The 15,095-nt window shown below is 38.1% G+C and overlaps 1 protein-coding gene across 3 annotated transcripts in view; it reads right to left on the bottom strand.

Moving 5' to 3' along the window:
* The window catches only part of KCNAB1 (potassium voltage-gated channel subfamily A regulatory beta subunit 1), a 406,565-nt gene that overhangs the window by 17,382 nt on the left and 374,088 nt on the right, over positions 1–15,095 (bottom strand). For all 3 annotated transcript variants that reach the window (XM_074298061.1, XM_074298062.1, XM_074298063.1), the window contains exons 9-11: positions 8,095–8,180; positions 4,993–5,113; positions 3,180–3,274 (exon numbers count right to left, since the gene is read on the bottom strand). In XM_074298061.1, coding sequence (XP_074154162.1) covers positions 3,180–3,274; positions 4,993–5,113; positions 8,095–8,180 — 302 coding nt within the window. The remainder of the gene's footprint in view (positions 1–3,179; positions 3,275–4,992; positions 5,114–8,094; positions 8,181–15,095) is intronic.

Here is a 15,095-nt window from a genome sequence, read left to right as displayed (position 1 = left end):
CTTTCTCTAATAATCTTTGCCCTTCCTTATCTCCCAAGGATATTTTAAAGACAGAATTGAAGGTTCTGTGGTCTCTTGTTGCTCACAAGAACCTTGATTCTTGGGCTTTGCATTTAAATTCCTAACTTGTTCTTAGCTTATTCAGGGATAGGGAGCAGGGATTTAGGATTTCATTGGTAAAGGGAATTTCTTCTCTTCAAGTTCTTTTTATAGAGTTTTTATCAAGTTAAATTCCTTGACCAGGGTCACACAGTCTATGTCGGAGGGGAGACTTGAACCCATGACTTTGAGCTTTGAGACTGACACATTATTCACTGTGCTAAACTGCCTTACTATTTTTGTCCACAACAATCCAAAAGACTTTTGAGCTCCGAGATTTGGGATAATTTGCCTAAGAGTATCAAAGTAGACATTCCCTAGCCCCAGAGAGACTATGCTGGGTCTTTAAGGGTGAGAAGGAGTAGGGACAATTGATTTCTCAGGTTTCATAGGCACAAGGGAGAGTAAATAACATAGTCTTGATTAGGGAAAGTACATCATTACACAATTTAAATAACTGTAGAATCTCACTTGACCTGAGCAATTCATGAAACAATTTAGATGGAGGGGAAAGGTCAGTTTTAGGTTCAGGCTTCTCATTAGGATGTGCTTTGGTTATCCATATTTTAAAGATGTTCCTTAGGTTTTTGGCCACATTTTAAATGAATACCGTGATTTTTCATGTCATTACATATTGTTTCAAGGCAAGAAAATATTTTTTAAACAATTGAAATGAAGAAAAAGGGAGGTCCCAAATCATCACCATAATTCACAAGATGTGCTTAACTCATAGGTTAAATGACTTGCCCAAGATCATACAGACAATATCTCAGGAAGATGACTCTTCCTGACTGCAAGTCCGTACTCGACTCACTTTACATTCTAGCTAGCTACCTATAGTAGGTGCTTAATAAATGATTTCTCCCTTCCTTTGGCTTCCTCACTGCTGATGAATATCGAACTAGTACTCCACTAAAAACATTAAACCTTATTCAAGTAAATTACTTTTTAGCCATGTTTCCATTTTGAAATTTTTGAATCCAAGTACAAGTCTTTACATTTATAATTTTAAAAATTACATCTTATTCGATTTAGTCCAATGTTTGGCTCACTAAGATCTTTTCAAATTCTATTTCAGACACCTACCAGCTACCTCTCCCTTCTAGCATGTCATCTAGCAATTTGAACAGGATAGTTTCACGCAAGTCATGGATAAAGCCACTAAATGGAGCAGAACCAAGCACGGCTCCACCCCTCAGAAAAATCTTCCCAAATTATTATTGCCTATATTTGTGATAAGCTAATTCTACAGTGTCACGTATATCAAGTTGTACTGTTTCCAAGTCCATATATCTTGATCTTTTCCATGAAAATGGCCTGAATGATTGACTTTTCCAAATGCTTTTCCAAAAATCTAGATAAATTCTAAAACAGTAGTTCTTGATGTTGAATCTCCTTGATACTTTGGTGGAACCTAAGGATGGCTTCTCAGAGAATAATCTTTTTAAATTCATGAAATGAAATTCATAGAACTACAAAGGAGAACAATTATCTCTATCTATATCAGATGCTATTAGAACATGTGTCAAAATCGCCAGGTAGAAAACCCTTATCTAAAACATTCTTTGGACGTACCAGTTGAGTAACCTTCCTAAAAAAGGAAGTCATGTTAATCTGGGTTAATGTGGGTTATTGGCTCTTTGGGGCCTCAGCTTTCTTTGCTGGGTGTTTACTAGTCATAGGATGTCTTAGAATTTCTCCAGAAATGTCTGTTTTGTCAAGAAAATTGTCTGCCAGGAGAGGAAATGACAAACCACCCCAATATCTTTCTCAAGAAAACCCCAAATGGGGTCACAGAGGCAAACAAAAACTTACATGCTTTTCATATTATAAGTATAAAAAGATGTCACTGTGGTCCTAATGTGGAAATCCATCAAACTCAATAATAACAATTGTAGAAACAATTGTAGGGTTATGGGTAGGACTTAAGGGGAGGCTAATATTAGGGAGAAAATAGTTGGAATCAAAGTAAACTTCCTGATCATGAAAAAGAGATTAAAAGGAAAAACAAAGTAAAACAAAGAACTAGAATCTAAATAGGAATGCCCATCAATCAGGGAATGATTCAACACACATGGTAGTAAATAAATATAATGAGTAAAAAATGACAAAAGTGAAGATTTTGGAGAATATTGGATGGTATCAATTGATACAAAGTGATGTGAGCATAGCCATGAAAACAACACATATACATATATCTGCATACATATATATACATATACATATATATGCATACATGTATATACATATACATATGCATGCATACATTATATGTGCATACATATACATATATATGCACACATACACACACACACACATATATATATATATATATACATACACAATAACAACACACTATAAGGACAACAATTCTGAAAGATATTAAGAACTCTGATCTAAAGCGGTAGCTAACCATAGTTCCAAAGGACCATGATAAAATTTGTTATTGAGGACCAGGTTATGGGTTCAAGGTCCATAAGCATATACAGTGGTCATCAAAAACATTTCTGCCTAGCCCACTAGAATTCCTCTTTGACATAATGTGACCTGGTTCTTTTTCCTATTGCTAAAAAATACCAAATCTATACCTAGTTGAGATTACCCACTTGCACAAAATGTAGAAAAACTATAACAATTATAATGCTAATAATTACAGCTTTCAAAAAATAGAATGTGTTGCCTTGCATATCACAACATTGTAGGAGTCTGAATGGCTTTTGTGTTGGGGATACAGTTGATGATATCTACGTTTTGGACCAGGGATGGATCAAGTGTTCTTTAAGGCCCATTTGGACTTTGGGCTATGTTTCTGTAGTTGTAATTTGAGCTCTGAGTTGCGGTAATTATGGTAGAAATAGTCCACAGAGCTGGAGGAAGCTTCTCTAGAAACTTCCCTCCTTACCTACCACCAGAAAAGTGATGAATTCTGGGGCATGAGGGAAGAGAGCAAACATGTCCAGCAGATTTAGAAGCTAGCATGTCACTTGTCTTCCTGCAAAGCTAATGTCGCTACCATTTAATTCTTCCTCCCCTTAGGCCATTGGAAGAGAAGTTTCCTTCATAAAAGTCATAGAAAATACCTTGAGGGATGCTCTGGAGCTTTCAGGCACACCGTTGCCATATTTCCCTGAGATGATCCCACAGGCGAGGGGGGACCAGGTCATTGCTCCAACCCCTAGGGGAAAAATAAATACAAATGGAGCTTACATAAATAATCAGTGTGAACTTTTAAATGGGATATTTTTAAAGCAAAAATCTTACATGATATTTAATTTTCATTATGGCAAATCTCTCTAACACAAACACATATTTTTCATTAACATGACCAGACTCAGGTCAAAGACCACCTCCTACATAAAGCCCTTTGATGTTCCCTCCAACTTCCAGTACTTTCTCTGATAATTATTTATTTAGATTTTTTGGACTAGGTAAAAGAGGCGATTCTTTATCTCAATTGTTACTTAGCCTTAATCACAGAAAGGGCTGTTTCCTTGGTCAAACTGATACCCGTTGAAGACTTTAGCTTAAAAAGGCCAAGGTCTCCCACAGTATCCAGGGCCATCTCCAGTGGTCCTGATCTGTGTCTGACCACTGGACCCAGATGGCTCTGGAGGGGAAAGTGAGGCAAGTGACCTTGCACAGCCCTCTCTCACTTTAATCCATTTCACTTGTAAGTCATGATATCACCTCACTGATGTCCTGGTCTTCTTTGACAACAAACTACAGCCATGGATTTTAACGTCTCCTTCGGGAGAGAGTTCTTGAAGTGGATTTATGACTTTATAGAGAATTTTTATACTGTTTATAAAATGCTTAAAATCTGTTAGCAGGAATCTGTTGGCTCACTGAATCTTATATGATTCTCAAATGCAAAAATGGTTACATTTTCCCATTTTTATTGATTGCAATCAATGAATTCGCAAGTATTTAGTAAGTCCTACTATGTGCCAGGCACTGTCCTAGGGGCTGGAAAACTCAAGTAAAAAAAAAAGGCAGTCAAGCTTATATTCTATTAGGAGCTATTATTGTTTTATGGGAAATTTCGCTTAGGAAAACTTCTATCTTCTATTCAGCTTATCATTTATGAAGCTCTCTCAATTAATCAGTCAATTGAGCATTTGTTGAATAAGTGACATGCGCCAGATACTTTATTGTATACCAGGAAGACAAAGACAAAAATGAAAATCCCTGTCCTCAGGAAACTTAAATCCTACTGAGGAAGACTTCCGGCACATATTGAAATACAAAAGAAACTCATACTAATTTTGCAAGGAACTTCTAGAAGCTGGAAGGATCATGGAAGTGTCCATGTATGAGGTGGTCTTTGACATTAGTGTTGAAGGAACTGAGGGATGTGAATGAAACCTAGAGACTGTTAAGGAGGAAATAGTAAGGTACCATTTTTCTTGATGATCAAGTCTATAGATATGGCTTCTTCCAGTTTTTTTGGTATAAAAATATAAAAATCCATGGATTTTTTTGCCTTGTGAAAAAATCTTCAACTCATGTAAAAGCTTTCAGACAGACATGTCAGATCCAATCATGTTCTAATCTTTAATAAACCCAAACTTTAGCCTGTTGTCTGATAACTCAGAATGAGTTCACTCACTCATTTGGCAAATACTCATGAAATATCTCCTGCATGCAAGGAATTGTGTTCAGAGCTATTCATAAGGTGATTACTTGCAACACAAACATCTTGTTTGTGACAAGATGTCACCTTACTTTATCCCTGTGAAACTCCTTGACTCAGGTGGATATTGTGACCTGCATTCTTAATGAAGAATAATTATGAAAGTATTTTAGTGATTCTCTTTTATGTACATAGAGTATCCACACCCTTGCCCTCCTCTTGGCTGAGAGAGAATGAATGAACTCCACTCTATACATTACCTATCTTGTGATATAGTTCCGGTAATTGTACCTCCACCTTCTCTCTTTGGAAAAGATGGTACTCGGCTTGTTCACATACTGGTGGAATCATGTTGAACTGTCTTGCTACAGAATAAGCTTCCTATTAACAAAATAAGAAAAAGAAGAAGAAATCAGGTGATGGAATCATTGTAACCTACATATGTTAAATCAGGGTAGACTGCCTGATGATGGACAAGGGATTTGACTTCTTTGGGCTTTTCAGGTGAAATGAAGAGATTGAATGACTTCAGGGGGTTTTAACCTCAGGTACTTGGACTTATCAAAATTTATTGATGCCTGTATTTTTTTTTGGTCCAACTTCCTTATCTTTTGTTTTTAAGAAACTGAGAGTTAAGGGAGGGAAAGACATTTCAAGTGACTTTCTCAGTGTCACATAGAGAGCAAAAATCAGAGGCAGGATTTGAGTCAGTCCTATTGTCATGCAGCATACTTCTGAAAGTCTAAAGTTTAGGAAAATCCAAAGAAGGGGTCTCCTTGACAAATGTAGTAACTGCATATGGGTGGAGAGTCAAGGGAGGCTCTCACAATCCATAATAAAAGGACAATGTGACAAATTTTAAAAAAAATTAATGGTATTGGAAGAGGATACAACCTCATCTTCAACCATGATGTTTTCATAATAAACACCACCTTAGTTCAGTTGTTTTATCTTCCAGTCATCATTGGGTCCAACCTTGTCTGAGATATTATGTGCTTGTACTTGATCTATCCATGGTTAGGATTACAGGATGGGAAGTCCCTGAGCCTCTCTTTTTAGCCAGTTTCCCTTTTGAAATTTTTGAATCCAAGTACAAATTACATTTGTAATTTTAAAATTACATCTTATTTGATTTAGTCTGATGTTTGGCCTGCTAAGATCTTTCCAAATTCTATTTCAGATACCTACCAGCTACCTCTCCTTTCTAGCATGCCATCTAGCAATTTGAACAGGATAGTTCACGCAAGTCATGGATAAAGCCACTAAATGGAGCAGAACCAAGCACTGCTCCACCCCAGAAAAATCTTCCCAAATTATTATTGCCTATATTTGTGATAAGCTAATTCTACAGTGTCACATATATCTAGTTGTACTGTTTCTAAGACCATATATCTTGATCTTTTCCATGAAAATAGCCTGAATGATTTGCTCAAATGCTTTTCCAAAAATCTAGATAAACTCTAAAACAGTAGTTCTTGATGTTGAATCTCCTTGATACTTTGGTGAAACCTAAGGATGGCTTCTCAGAGAATAATCTTTTTAAATTCATGAAATGAAATTATAGAACTACAAAGGAGAACAATTATCTCTATCTATCTATCTATATCAGATGTTATTAGAACATTTGTAACTGAGTTGAAAATCGCCAGGTAGAAAACCCTTATCTAAAACATTCTTTGGACGTACCAGTTGAATAACCTTCCTGAAATAGGAAGTCGTGTTAATCTGGGTTAATGTGGGTTATTGGCTCTTTGGGGGCTCAGCTTTCTTTGCTGGGTGTTTACTAGTCATAGAATGTCTTAGAATTTTTCCAGAAATGTCTGTTTTGTCAAGAAAATTGTCTGCCGGGAGAGTAAATGACAAACCATGCCAATATCTTTCCCAAGAAAACCCCAAATGGGGTCACAGAGGCGAACCAAAACTGTGAGCTACAGAAGAGAAAGATATCTCGTTATTAGTGGAGGGAGTGTCTCCACATGGAGTTTCCGACACTGAAAAAAATCACAATATGTATGTATGAATAGGTACATCGGACATGTAGGTGAATACATGTGTGTGTAAGTGTGTAAGAGAGAGAGGAACAGAGATACAAATACAGAGTCAGAGACAGAGAGAACTGAGAGCAACAGAGAAAGACAGGGAGACAGAGAGACAGATAGACAGATAGAGATACACATAGGAAAGAGAAAGAAAGACAGAGAGACAGAAAGAGACAGAGAGACAGATAAACACAGGAAAGAGAGAGACAGAGACATAGAGACACAGAGATGGAGACAGAAAGACTGTAGAGCGACAGAGACAGTCAGAGTCAGAGAGATAGAGAGAGAGTTTGATAGATCTTCTGGATGAACAAACCTTTGAAAACAAAAATACTGTAGCAGCAGCGTCATATATTTAATACTTAGGGCAAGGGATCTTTTTAGATCTGGTCAGAAAAAGCCATGTCCGTTCTCCAAGTTGTGAGTAAGGTGGATCTCCTGTAAGGCCTATATTCCATGTTTGATGGAACAAAGACCCTAGACATGTTGTCACAGTAGTCGAAATCAGATAGACAACACTCAAGACTTCCCCTAAAATTGTATGATTCATCCTTCTTTTGGCAACACAATTGGGGTTAAGTCACATAGCTGGCGAGTCTTTAAGCCTCTGAGGCTGGATTTGATCCTCCTGACACCAGGGCTGGTGCTCTTTCCACTGCGCCATCTTGTTGTCCCAGACACAGTTCTCAGGGATAACAAACACATCACTGGCTAAAAGTGACCGTTTTTCTCCCCCATGCTATAATATTCTTAAGCAACATGGTTGTTATGTCATACCGCTTATGTTTATTTTTAAGAAACTTATATAACCCCATAACATAAATCAGGTGAACCCCGATATTCCCGTTAACTTCCTAGTAACAAAGATCAATCAACATTTGGCCATGACAGACTGACTTCCCATATGCTTATCTCTTTTATTTTTTGTTCTCTGTAATAAGATTAGTTTTAAGAAAAGAAAAGAACCTTCTCCCGATGCTGAATCATGAAGGGATTAACTGCTTGAGGTATTGCCATTTTCACGGTTAAACTTGATTTTGATGGCAATGTATAGAAATGGATTTTGACGCTTACTGGTTAATGGTGAATCAGTCTTTGAACCTCTCTGTGCTTGAGGCAACGACCCATCCACTTACTATGTCTCAGATAGAATGGAGCTTCCCTCGATGGCAGAGGGAATTCCCACACTAGGAGGGTTCCCACACAGATAGAAGACACAAATCATTTAAAAAATCACACTAAGATTTCAGTAGATGATTTGTATAGAATAATACATTTTTTTAAAGAAACCTGATGGCTCTTTCAAAGAAGAAGTCAAATTACCATAATCTCCATAGCACTCCACCTGGATGTACCCCAGTACATGGCCATTCCTTGGTTGATCACATGGGTCATCGCTCGGACAATTTCTGCAAAAGATCAAACACATGTGCACCCTTTGGGATCTAATTCTTCTCAAAGTGTCAGAGTTACCAAAGCTGCTTTTTCTTTCATCCCCACTAATGTAATAAAACTGTAGTCTCTGAGATCACTTCCTGCTCTAAATCTGAGATCCCGGAATAATAAAAAGTTTAATGAAATAACGTGGATTGATGGCTTGAAGACAATCTAATATAAAGCAATTACTGGGACGTACACAGGAGCAGGGTATTTAGAGATGGAAGATGAAGAAACTGAAGCTCACATTTGTCAAGACTAGATGATGGTGCTTATAATACATCCCATTTATATGTCAATGAACTCTGCCTAATTTTCAAAGCCCCTCCAGCAGGAAGGAGACCTGTCCTGGAGCCCCCTCGGGCCCCTGCTGGTGGTCTGATCCAAAATGACTATTTATTCTGAATGGACTTACCTGTGATGGGTAAGTTAGTTCTCCCCAGTAGGAAGAAAACTTCTAAAGAATAGGAATCGTTTCATTTTTGGCCTTTATATCCCTTAGCAATGGCACACCGATTAGTAGCCCAATCTGTGTTGGTTGAACTGAATTAAATTGAATCCATGACTTTAGAGAGTTATAATATACTTTCTTTACTCATGAGACAGGTAGTGTGGATATTTCCATTTTTACTGAAAACTGTTCTCCAGAGAGATTACGTCACAGCCCAGAGTCACACACCAGAATAAAGGTTGGAGCAGGAACTCGACTCCAGACTTGGGGCATAGAATAATTTGGTCAGTTAGCCAGTTGGATATAGCAAAATCAAGGCACAGAAATCGATCTCCTGACTCCAGGTCCAGAGTTCTCTCCCTATCTCCGTTCCTTGAGATCCCTTCCAGTTCTAAAACCCCTTGCTTCTGTGATCCCATATATGCTAAACAACTTCATTCTACTGGTGACTCTGGTGATGAAGAGACAGCCTACAAAGAAGCTTGGTGTGTGGACATAAAGTCAGCTTTGTGGTCAAAGGGCCTGGGTCCCAATTCTGGCTTTGCCACTTAGTACCCATTTTCCCTCCAGATCCCGAGTTCTTCATCCATACAATAAGAGACTTGGATATAAGATCTTTTTCTCCTGGAGGCTGAGAGCCTTCCTCAGTAAGAATTAAAAATTCCCTTTTCATCTCCTCCTCCTTGATACAAGTTCAATGAAGATTACTCAACACACGTGTACATAGTTTAGGCAAAAACCTTCCAGAATCCTTGGATATATCATCAAAAAGTAGAAAATGAAATGAGTACCAGGCACTTTAGGGAGGAAAGCATTTAGGATCAGTATTCAGCAATTATTGATGCATGATTCAGTCACGGGGCAATTTTTGTATAGTTAAGCATTGTGTGAAAAGAGGCAAATCATTGTTTGTTGAAATTTTACGATGCTCTTAAATTCAGGTAATAACTTTATTTTTTATTTTGACTCCTCTCCAGATTTCAAAGTGAACATTATGTGCCCATGATTCAGCATCTTTTAAATCATCTACACATCCACAAATGCAAAATCAAGATAGGTCATGTCTGCGTTATATTAGAAAATTTGGCAAATCAATACAGTACTCTCTAATATAATGCAATTAGGTTTACATTGGGAGTTCTAGCACTTTAATGAGAGTGTTTATTACAAAAATATCACCTAAGTACCAATTCAGAACGCCATAATTTTTCAAAATCAGCTACTTTTGTACAGATAAAAGGCTTGCATTTGGATTTCAAGTAATATGCTTTCCTTCTTTCTGAAGAAAGTTATTATGACATGAAAACTACTTGGGCAATCTTGCTAGAAAAGGTACCTCTGTTTCATTCTGGAGGGGGTCCAAAAAAAATTGGACCTGGAGTTGGCCAAGTAGAGTCTCATGAATACTATAAAATTCAACCTTATGGAAATTCAGCGTGCCAGGTTCTGGTCAAAGGATCCATTTGAAATGTCCTTAAATCTTCAAATCTCAGAAACTTGCTATTGCTTGGTATTTTCATGTCCTGTTCATTCCAGTTGATAGCATATGTTATTTCATAGCTTACAGTCACATGCCAGAGTAAAGGCTGGAGCAGGATCTTACCTCCAGACCTGGGGCAATTTGGGCAATGTTATCCAGGTGGAAATTCAAGACTCAAAATTAGGTCTCCAGAGATCTCTACCTATCTCTGTTCCCTGGGGTCCCTTCCAACTCTGAAATCTTTAGATTCTGTGATCCCACACATGCTAAACAATTTCATTCTACTGGTAACTCTTTTTTTTTTTTTTGCTGAGGTAATTGGGATTAAGTGACTTGCCCAGAGTCACACAGCCAGGAAGTGTTAAGTGTCTGAGATCAGATAGGGCTGGTGCTCTATCTACTGCATCACTAGCTGCCCCCTGCTGCTAATGACTCTTAAGTATTGGATGATGAAGAAACAGTCTACCTTGTTAGAAGCCCTGTAGCTTCCCCTCCTTTTCCATATTAAGGATCACTATTCAAAACTTTAAAGAAACTTGGAAGTTGTTTCTAGCCCACTCCCCTCTTTTTACAGATGAGGAAATTAGACCATATCTGTTACTTTTTTATTCTTCAAAATCTAAAATTACCAATGGCAGAAAATATCTCTTTGACCCATTTTAGCCGTACTGTGGTTATTTCATTTGGAGAATTAAAAAGGAATAGGAGACCCATGCTGGCTATCAAGTGACTGGGACTCAATGACATTTTTCTAAATGGCAGACAGTGGGATGGAACAAAGCTCTCCACTTCATCCTTCTCTGCAAGGGATGTCAGGAGCTGCTCCGGTTTTCTCGAACCAAACTTTGCTCTGAAACTTCCTAGTAATTGATTTCACTGGGAATTGTAGGATGGAAATGGTCCAGGCTTGCCGAGGCCTGCTGATTCCGTGCTCCCCAAGTAGGAAAATGAACTCGCGTCCTAAAATTCTTTAGCTGAGCTCAGCACAGACAAGCAGCCATGTGGGATGGGCTCCTGCTGGCCTGGAGGCCTTGGGGAATCTCATTTCTAATTTGGTTACAAGTCACAAACTGGGTTGGAATTTTGTTCTAAAGTAGGTCAAACAAACATCACGCTCCCATGATGTCAGGCTACTCGGAACTGTCAAGGGCTGGAAATTCAATCAATCAGCAACACTGAGGTTCTACATAGAGGGTTACTGAAGTAAATCTAACTGATTCCACACCAACTAGGTATATAGCAAGAGACAATTTAGATGGCGTCAAGAAGACTGGGATTCAAATTTTGCCTCTGACTGTGTAACCATAAACAAGTTCATAGGATCTTAGGTCTGGAGCTAGAAGGGACCTTGAAGGCTCATCTTCCAGAAGAAGAACTGAGACCAAGCAAGTCCAACAAGTTGCCCAAGATTACATGGATTATAAGTGTCAGAGGCAGCGTGTGAGTCTCACTGTACAGAAAGGAAACTGGGATCTGTTGAGGTACTGTCCATGATCACCCAGGATTTGAACTCATGACTCTTGATGTCAGGGGCACCACTTTGCCTCATACCATGTCATCCTTTCTTGCCCTTTTCTTTCTAAAGAAGGGTTTCTGAGATGCTACACAACATTGGAAGTATCACATTTAAAAGTCTCTTTTCCTGATGATTGTTCACATATCATCGGCGATGAATTCCTGTAGGAAGAGGCTTTTTATAACAGGAGTCATAAAAACAATGAGCCAGGAGGTCAAAAGCAGGGACAGTAGAAAGGACATTGGAGTACTGCCTTTGAGCCTTAACTACCTGTGTGATCTCTACTTACCTATCCTGAGCCTCAGTTTCCATATTTGTAAAGTGAGTGAGGTAGACCAAATAACCTCTGAGGACCCTTTAGCTCTTGATCTATGGTTCTATGAACTGACTTCTCATTCAGGCTCTGTTATTAATTAGATGTATGACATTAGAAAGTCGTCTTTTCTCTCTAGGATTTGGTATCAAGATCAAGATAATACCCAGCTTAAAACAGGGATTCAAGGTTGCAAAGCACTACCCTGGGAAATAGATGCTATTATTGTCCCTATTTTAGAGATGGAAAAACTGAGGTTGAGAGAGATTCATTGACTTGCCTAGGGTCACAGAGCTAGAAAGTGTCCAAGGTCACTCAGGTTTTGCTGGCCTCAGGGTCAGTTTCCTAGCCACCATGCCCTCAGCTGCCTCAGAAGGTATATGCTTTCCAAAGACTCCAACCCCCAAACTCTTGGTACGTAGCTGCTGTCTTTCAATCTGGGAGATGACACGTTTTTTCCCTGCTCTATTCTATGGCAGGATTGGGGGAGGAACATTTGAGGTCAATGGGCTGGACATCCCTTAATTTACAGATGAAGCCTTTGAGTCTCAGATAGGTGACTTGCTCAAGATCACATGGCTAAGTGGTTGAGCCAGGCTTTCTTCCCCAAATCCAACGCCCTGCTCCTCATTCAGCCCTTCTCCTGTACCTGTCTTCCTGAGAACAGAGATGCTGTCATTTAGAAGCTCGAGAGTCCCATTGGTGAGAATTGATGACTATTTATCCAATGGGGAAAGGGTTGCCTTGGAAGGCACTTCACTGGAAGCCTTCAAGTAGAAGCTGCATATGGACTTTGGAGTAGCTGGGTGATAAGGAGTACTAGATTTTCAAAGTACTGAGTTCAAATCCTGCCTCAGGTATTTCTAATTATGTGAGCCTGGATGAGTTAAACTGTGAATCTCGACCCCATAAGGCATCTTATAACTGAATGTGGGGGTCACAAATATTTGGTAACAGCAAAAGGTTTCTGAAAGCTCTCTATCCTGTGATATAAAATATCTCACCAAGATTTAATTCTTCATGTAAAAATATCTATCTCATTAGCAAGCAAATTTGCTTTTGTCTTTAGGAAATGGTAAAATTATATGTTTTAAAACAAATTTCTTTATGATTTACTATCAATAAATACTAGGTTTATATGCCTATTTTATATAACCATTTTATCTAGGGTCAAGTAAAAATTTCTTAGAGAAAAGGGGTAGAGACTGGAAAAGGGTTAAAACTCCCTGAGTTATATGACCTCTCTCTAAAAGCCTCACCTTCCTTATCTATAAAATGGGAATAAATAATAACAGCACCTACCTCCCAAGGCTGTTGTGAAGATCAAAAGAAATACTATATAAAGTGTTTTATAAACCTTAAAGTTCTCTAATAACACTAGCTATTAACAGAGTGGGGATTCCTTTCCTGGCTTGGGTTGGACTAGGAGACAGCTGGAGTTCCTTTCAATCCTTTGAACATTTCACATCACATTTTCTACTATTATTTTGCTGTGGTACAAGTCAGATTTTCTATGTGCTTTAATCATTAAGACCACAAGAGGGTAGCATTGCAAAAAGAAAAAAAAATCACTTTCCTAGCTCCCGCACAATACCGCCTAAAAATTAGATTCAGATTCTAGAACTGCAGGATTGAAAAGGTCCTAAAAGTATTATTTATTTAGTCCATTCCTTTGTCTTAAAAGAAGGAAAAGATCATACTGTGTTCAAATTATAGAGATGAGAATATAGAAGGGTCTCCCAAAAACTTGAAGAGAAGATGGGCCTCTGTTTCCCCATCTGTAAGAGGAGGGAGTTGGACCATGATCCTTAAGGGGCCTCTAAGTTCTGGGAGATCTTTAAATTGTCAAATCCCAAAGTTTCAAGGATATTAATTATTCTCTTCAATACTTGTTTTTGTTTTTATTTTTGGAGAAACTATAATCCACTAGATTTTAAAACTTCCATCTGCCCTAAATCCTTTAAGCCTCTGAACAAATTACAAAGGGATCACATGAAAGAGGTAGTGTGCCCAAATGGAGAGGGTCCTGGACCTAGAATCAGGAAGATGAGTTTGCATCAGAGACTTATTAGTTGTACGACCCTTGGCAATTGCGATAATGGCAATAACAAAACAACAACTATTAGTGTTTACTAAGTGTTTTAAGATTTACAAACATTCATTTGATTTGATCAAATCATGAAACCTTTCCTAGCTTCAGTTTTCTCATGTGTATAATGGGAATAAGGGTAGCAATACTACCACTGGCTTTTAAGGACCCCCTTGCCCTCAGCTGTGTGTGTGTGCCTTTTATCTACAAGTACCTTGCATTTACTTCTTAAATAGTTTGTGAATTTTGAGGGTAAGACGTATACTAATTATTTACAATGTATGTATCTATGTGCATACATATATATATATATATATATATATATATATATATATATATATATATATATATATATATATATATATATCTGACTTAAATGTGTACAGATTTTATCCCTCAATATAATGTTAGCTTCTTAATGGAAGAGAATACTTGATTTTTGTCTTTGCATCTCCTACACTTGTCAGAAAGTAGGTGCCTAATAAATATTTGTTGCTACATTTTTTTTTGCTTGCTTAATAATGCATATCATAAACCTCATAAGGCTCAACTGACTTTTTCTAAACTAGTATCTTTATTTTATGGGTCTTCAGGGAGTTTGAGAGGTAGCCCAGACCACAGAAAGGTCCCCTGTTATAGATGGCCTTTGATGAGCCTTTGAATATTTATTATAAATAGAAGGTCTTCCTTCCTCCTTTCCCCATGGCTCCCTCCAATTCTGTTTTTATGAAGATAGCAAAAGTAATAATTTTCACTTCATCCTTCCAATGGGCTACTTGGCAATCATTTCTCCTCACCTACTATTCCCCAGAGGAAACAGGAGTCTAGTTTCATGGGATTTCAAAATTTGAGCTAGAAAGGACCTTGGAGGTTATCCAATCCAAAGTTTTCATTTTCTCTGGGGCCCAAAGAAGGCTTGAATTTCCCCAAATCCCACAGGAAGCACTGAGAGCAGTATATAAGTTTAGTTGTATCCAACACTTTGTGACCACGTTTGGAGTTTTCTTGGCAGAGACACTGCAGTTGGTTATTTCCTTC

Source organism: Sminthopsis crassicaudata, chromosome 3 (genome assembly GCF_048593235.1).
Source record: "Sminthopsis crassicaudata isolate SCR6 chromosome 3, ASM4859323v1, whole genome shotgun sequence".
Lineage (NCBI taxonomy): Eukaryota > Metazoa > Chordata > Mammalia > Dasyuromorphia > Dasyuridae > Sminthopsis > Sminthopsis crassicaudata.
This window is presented reverse-complemented; position numbering and strand designations above follow the sequence as displayed.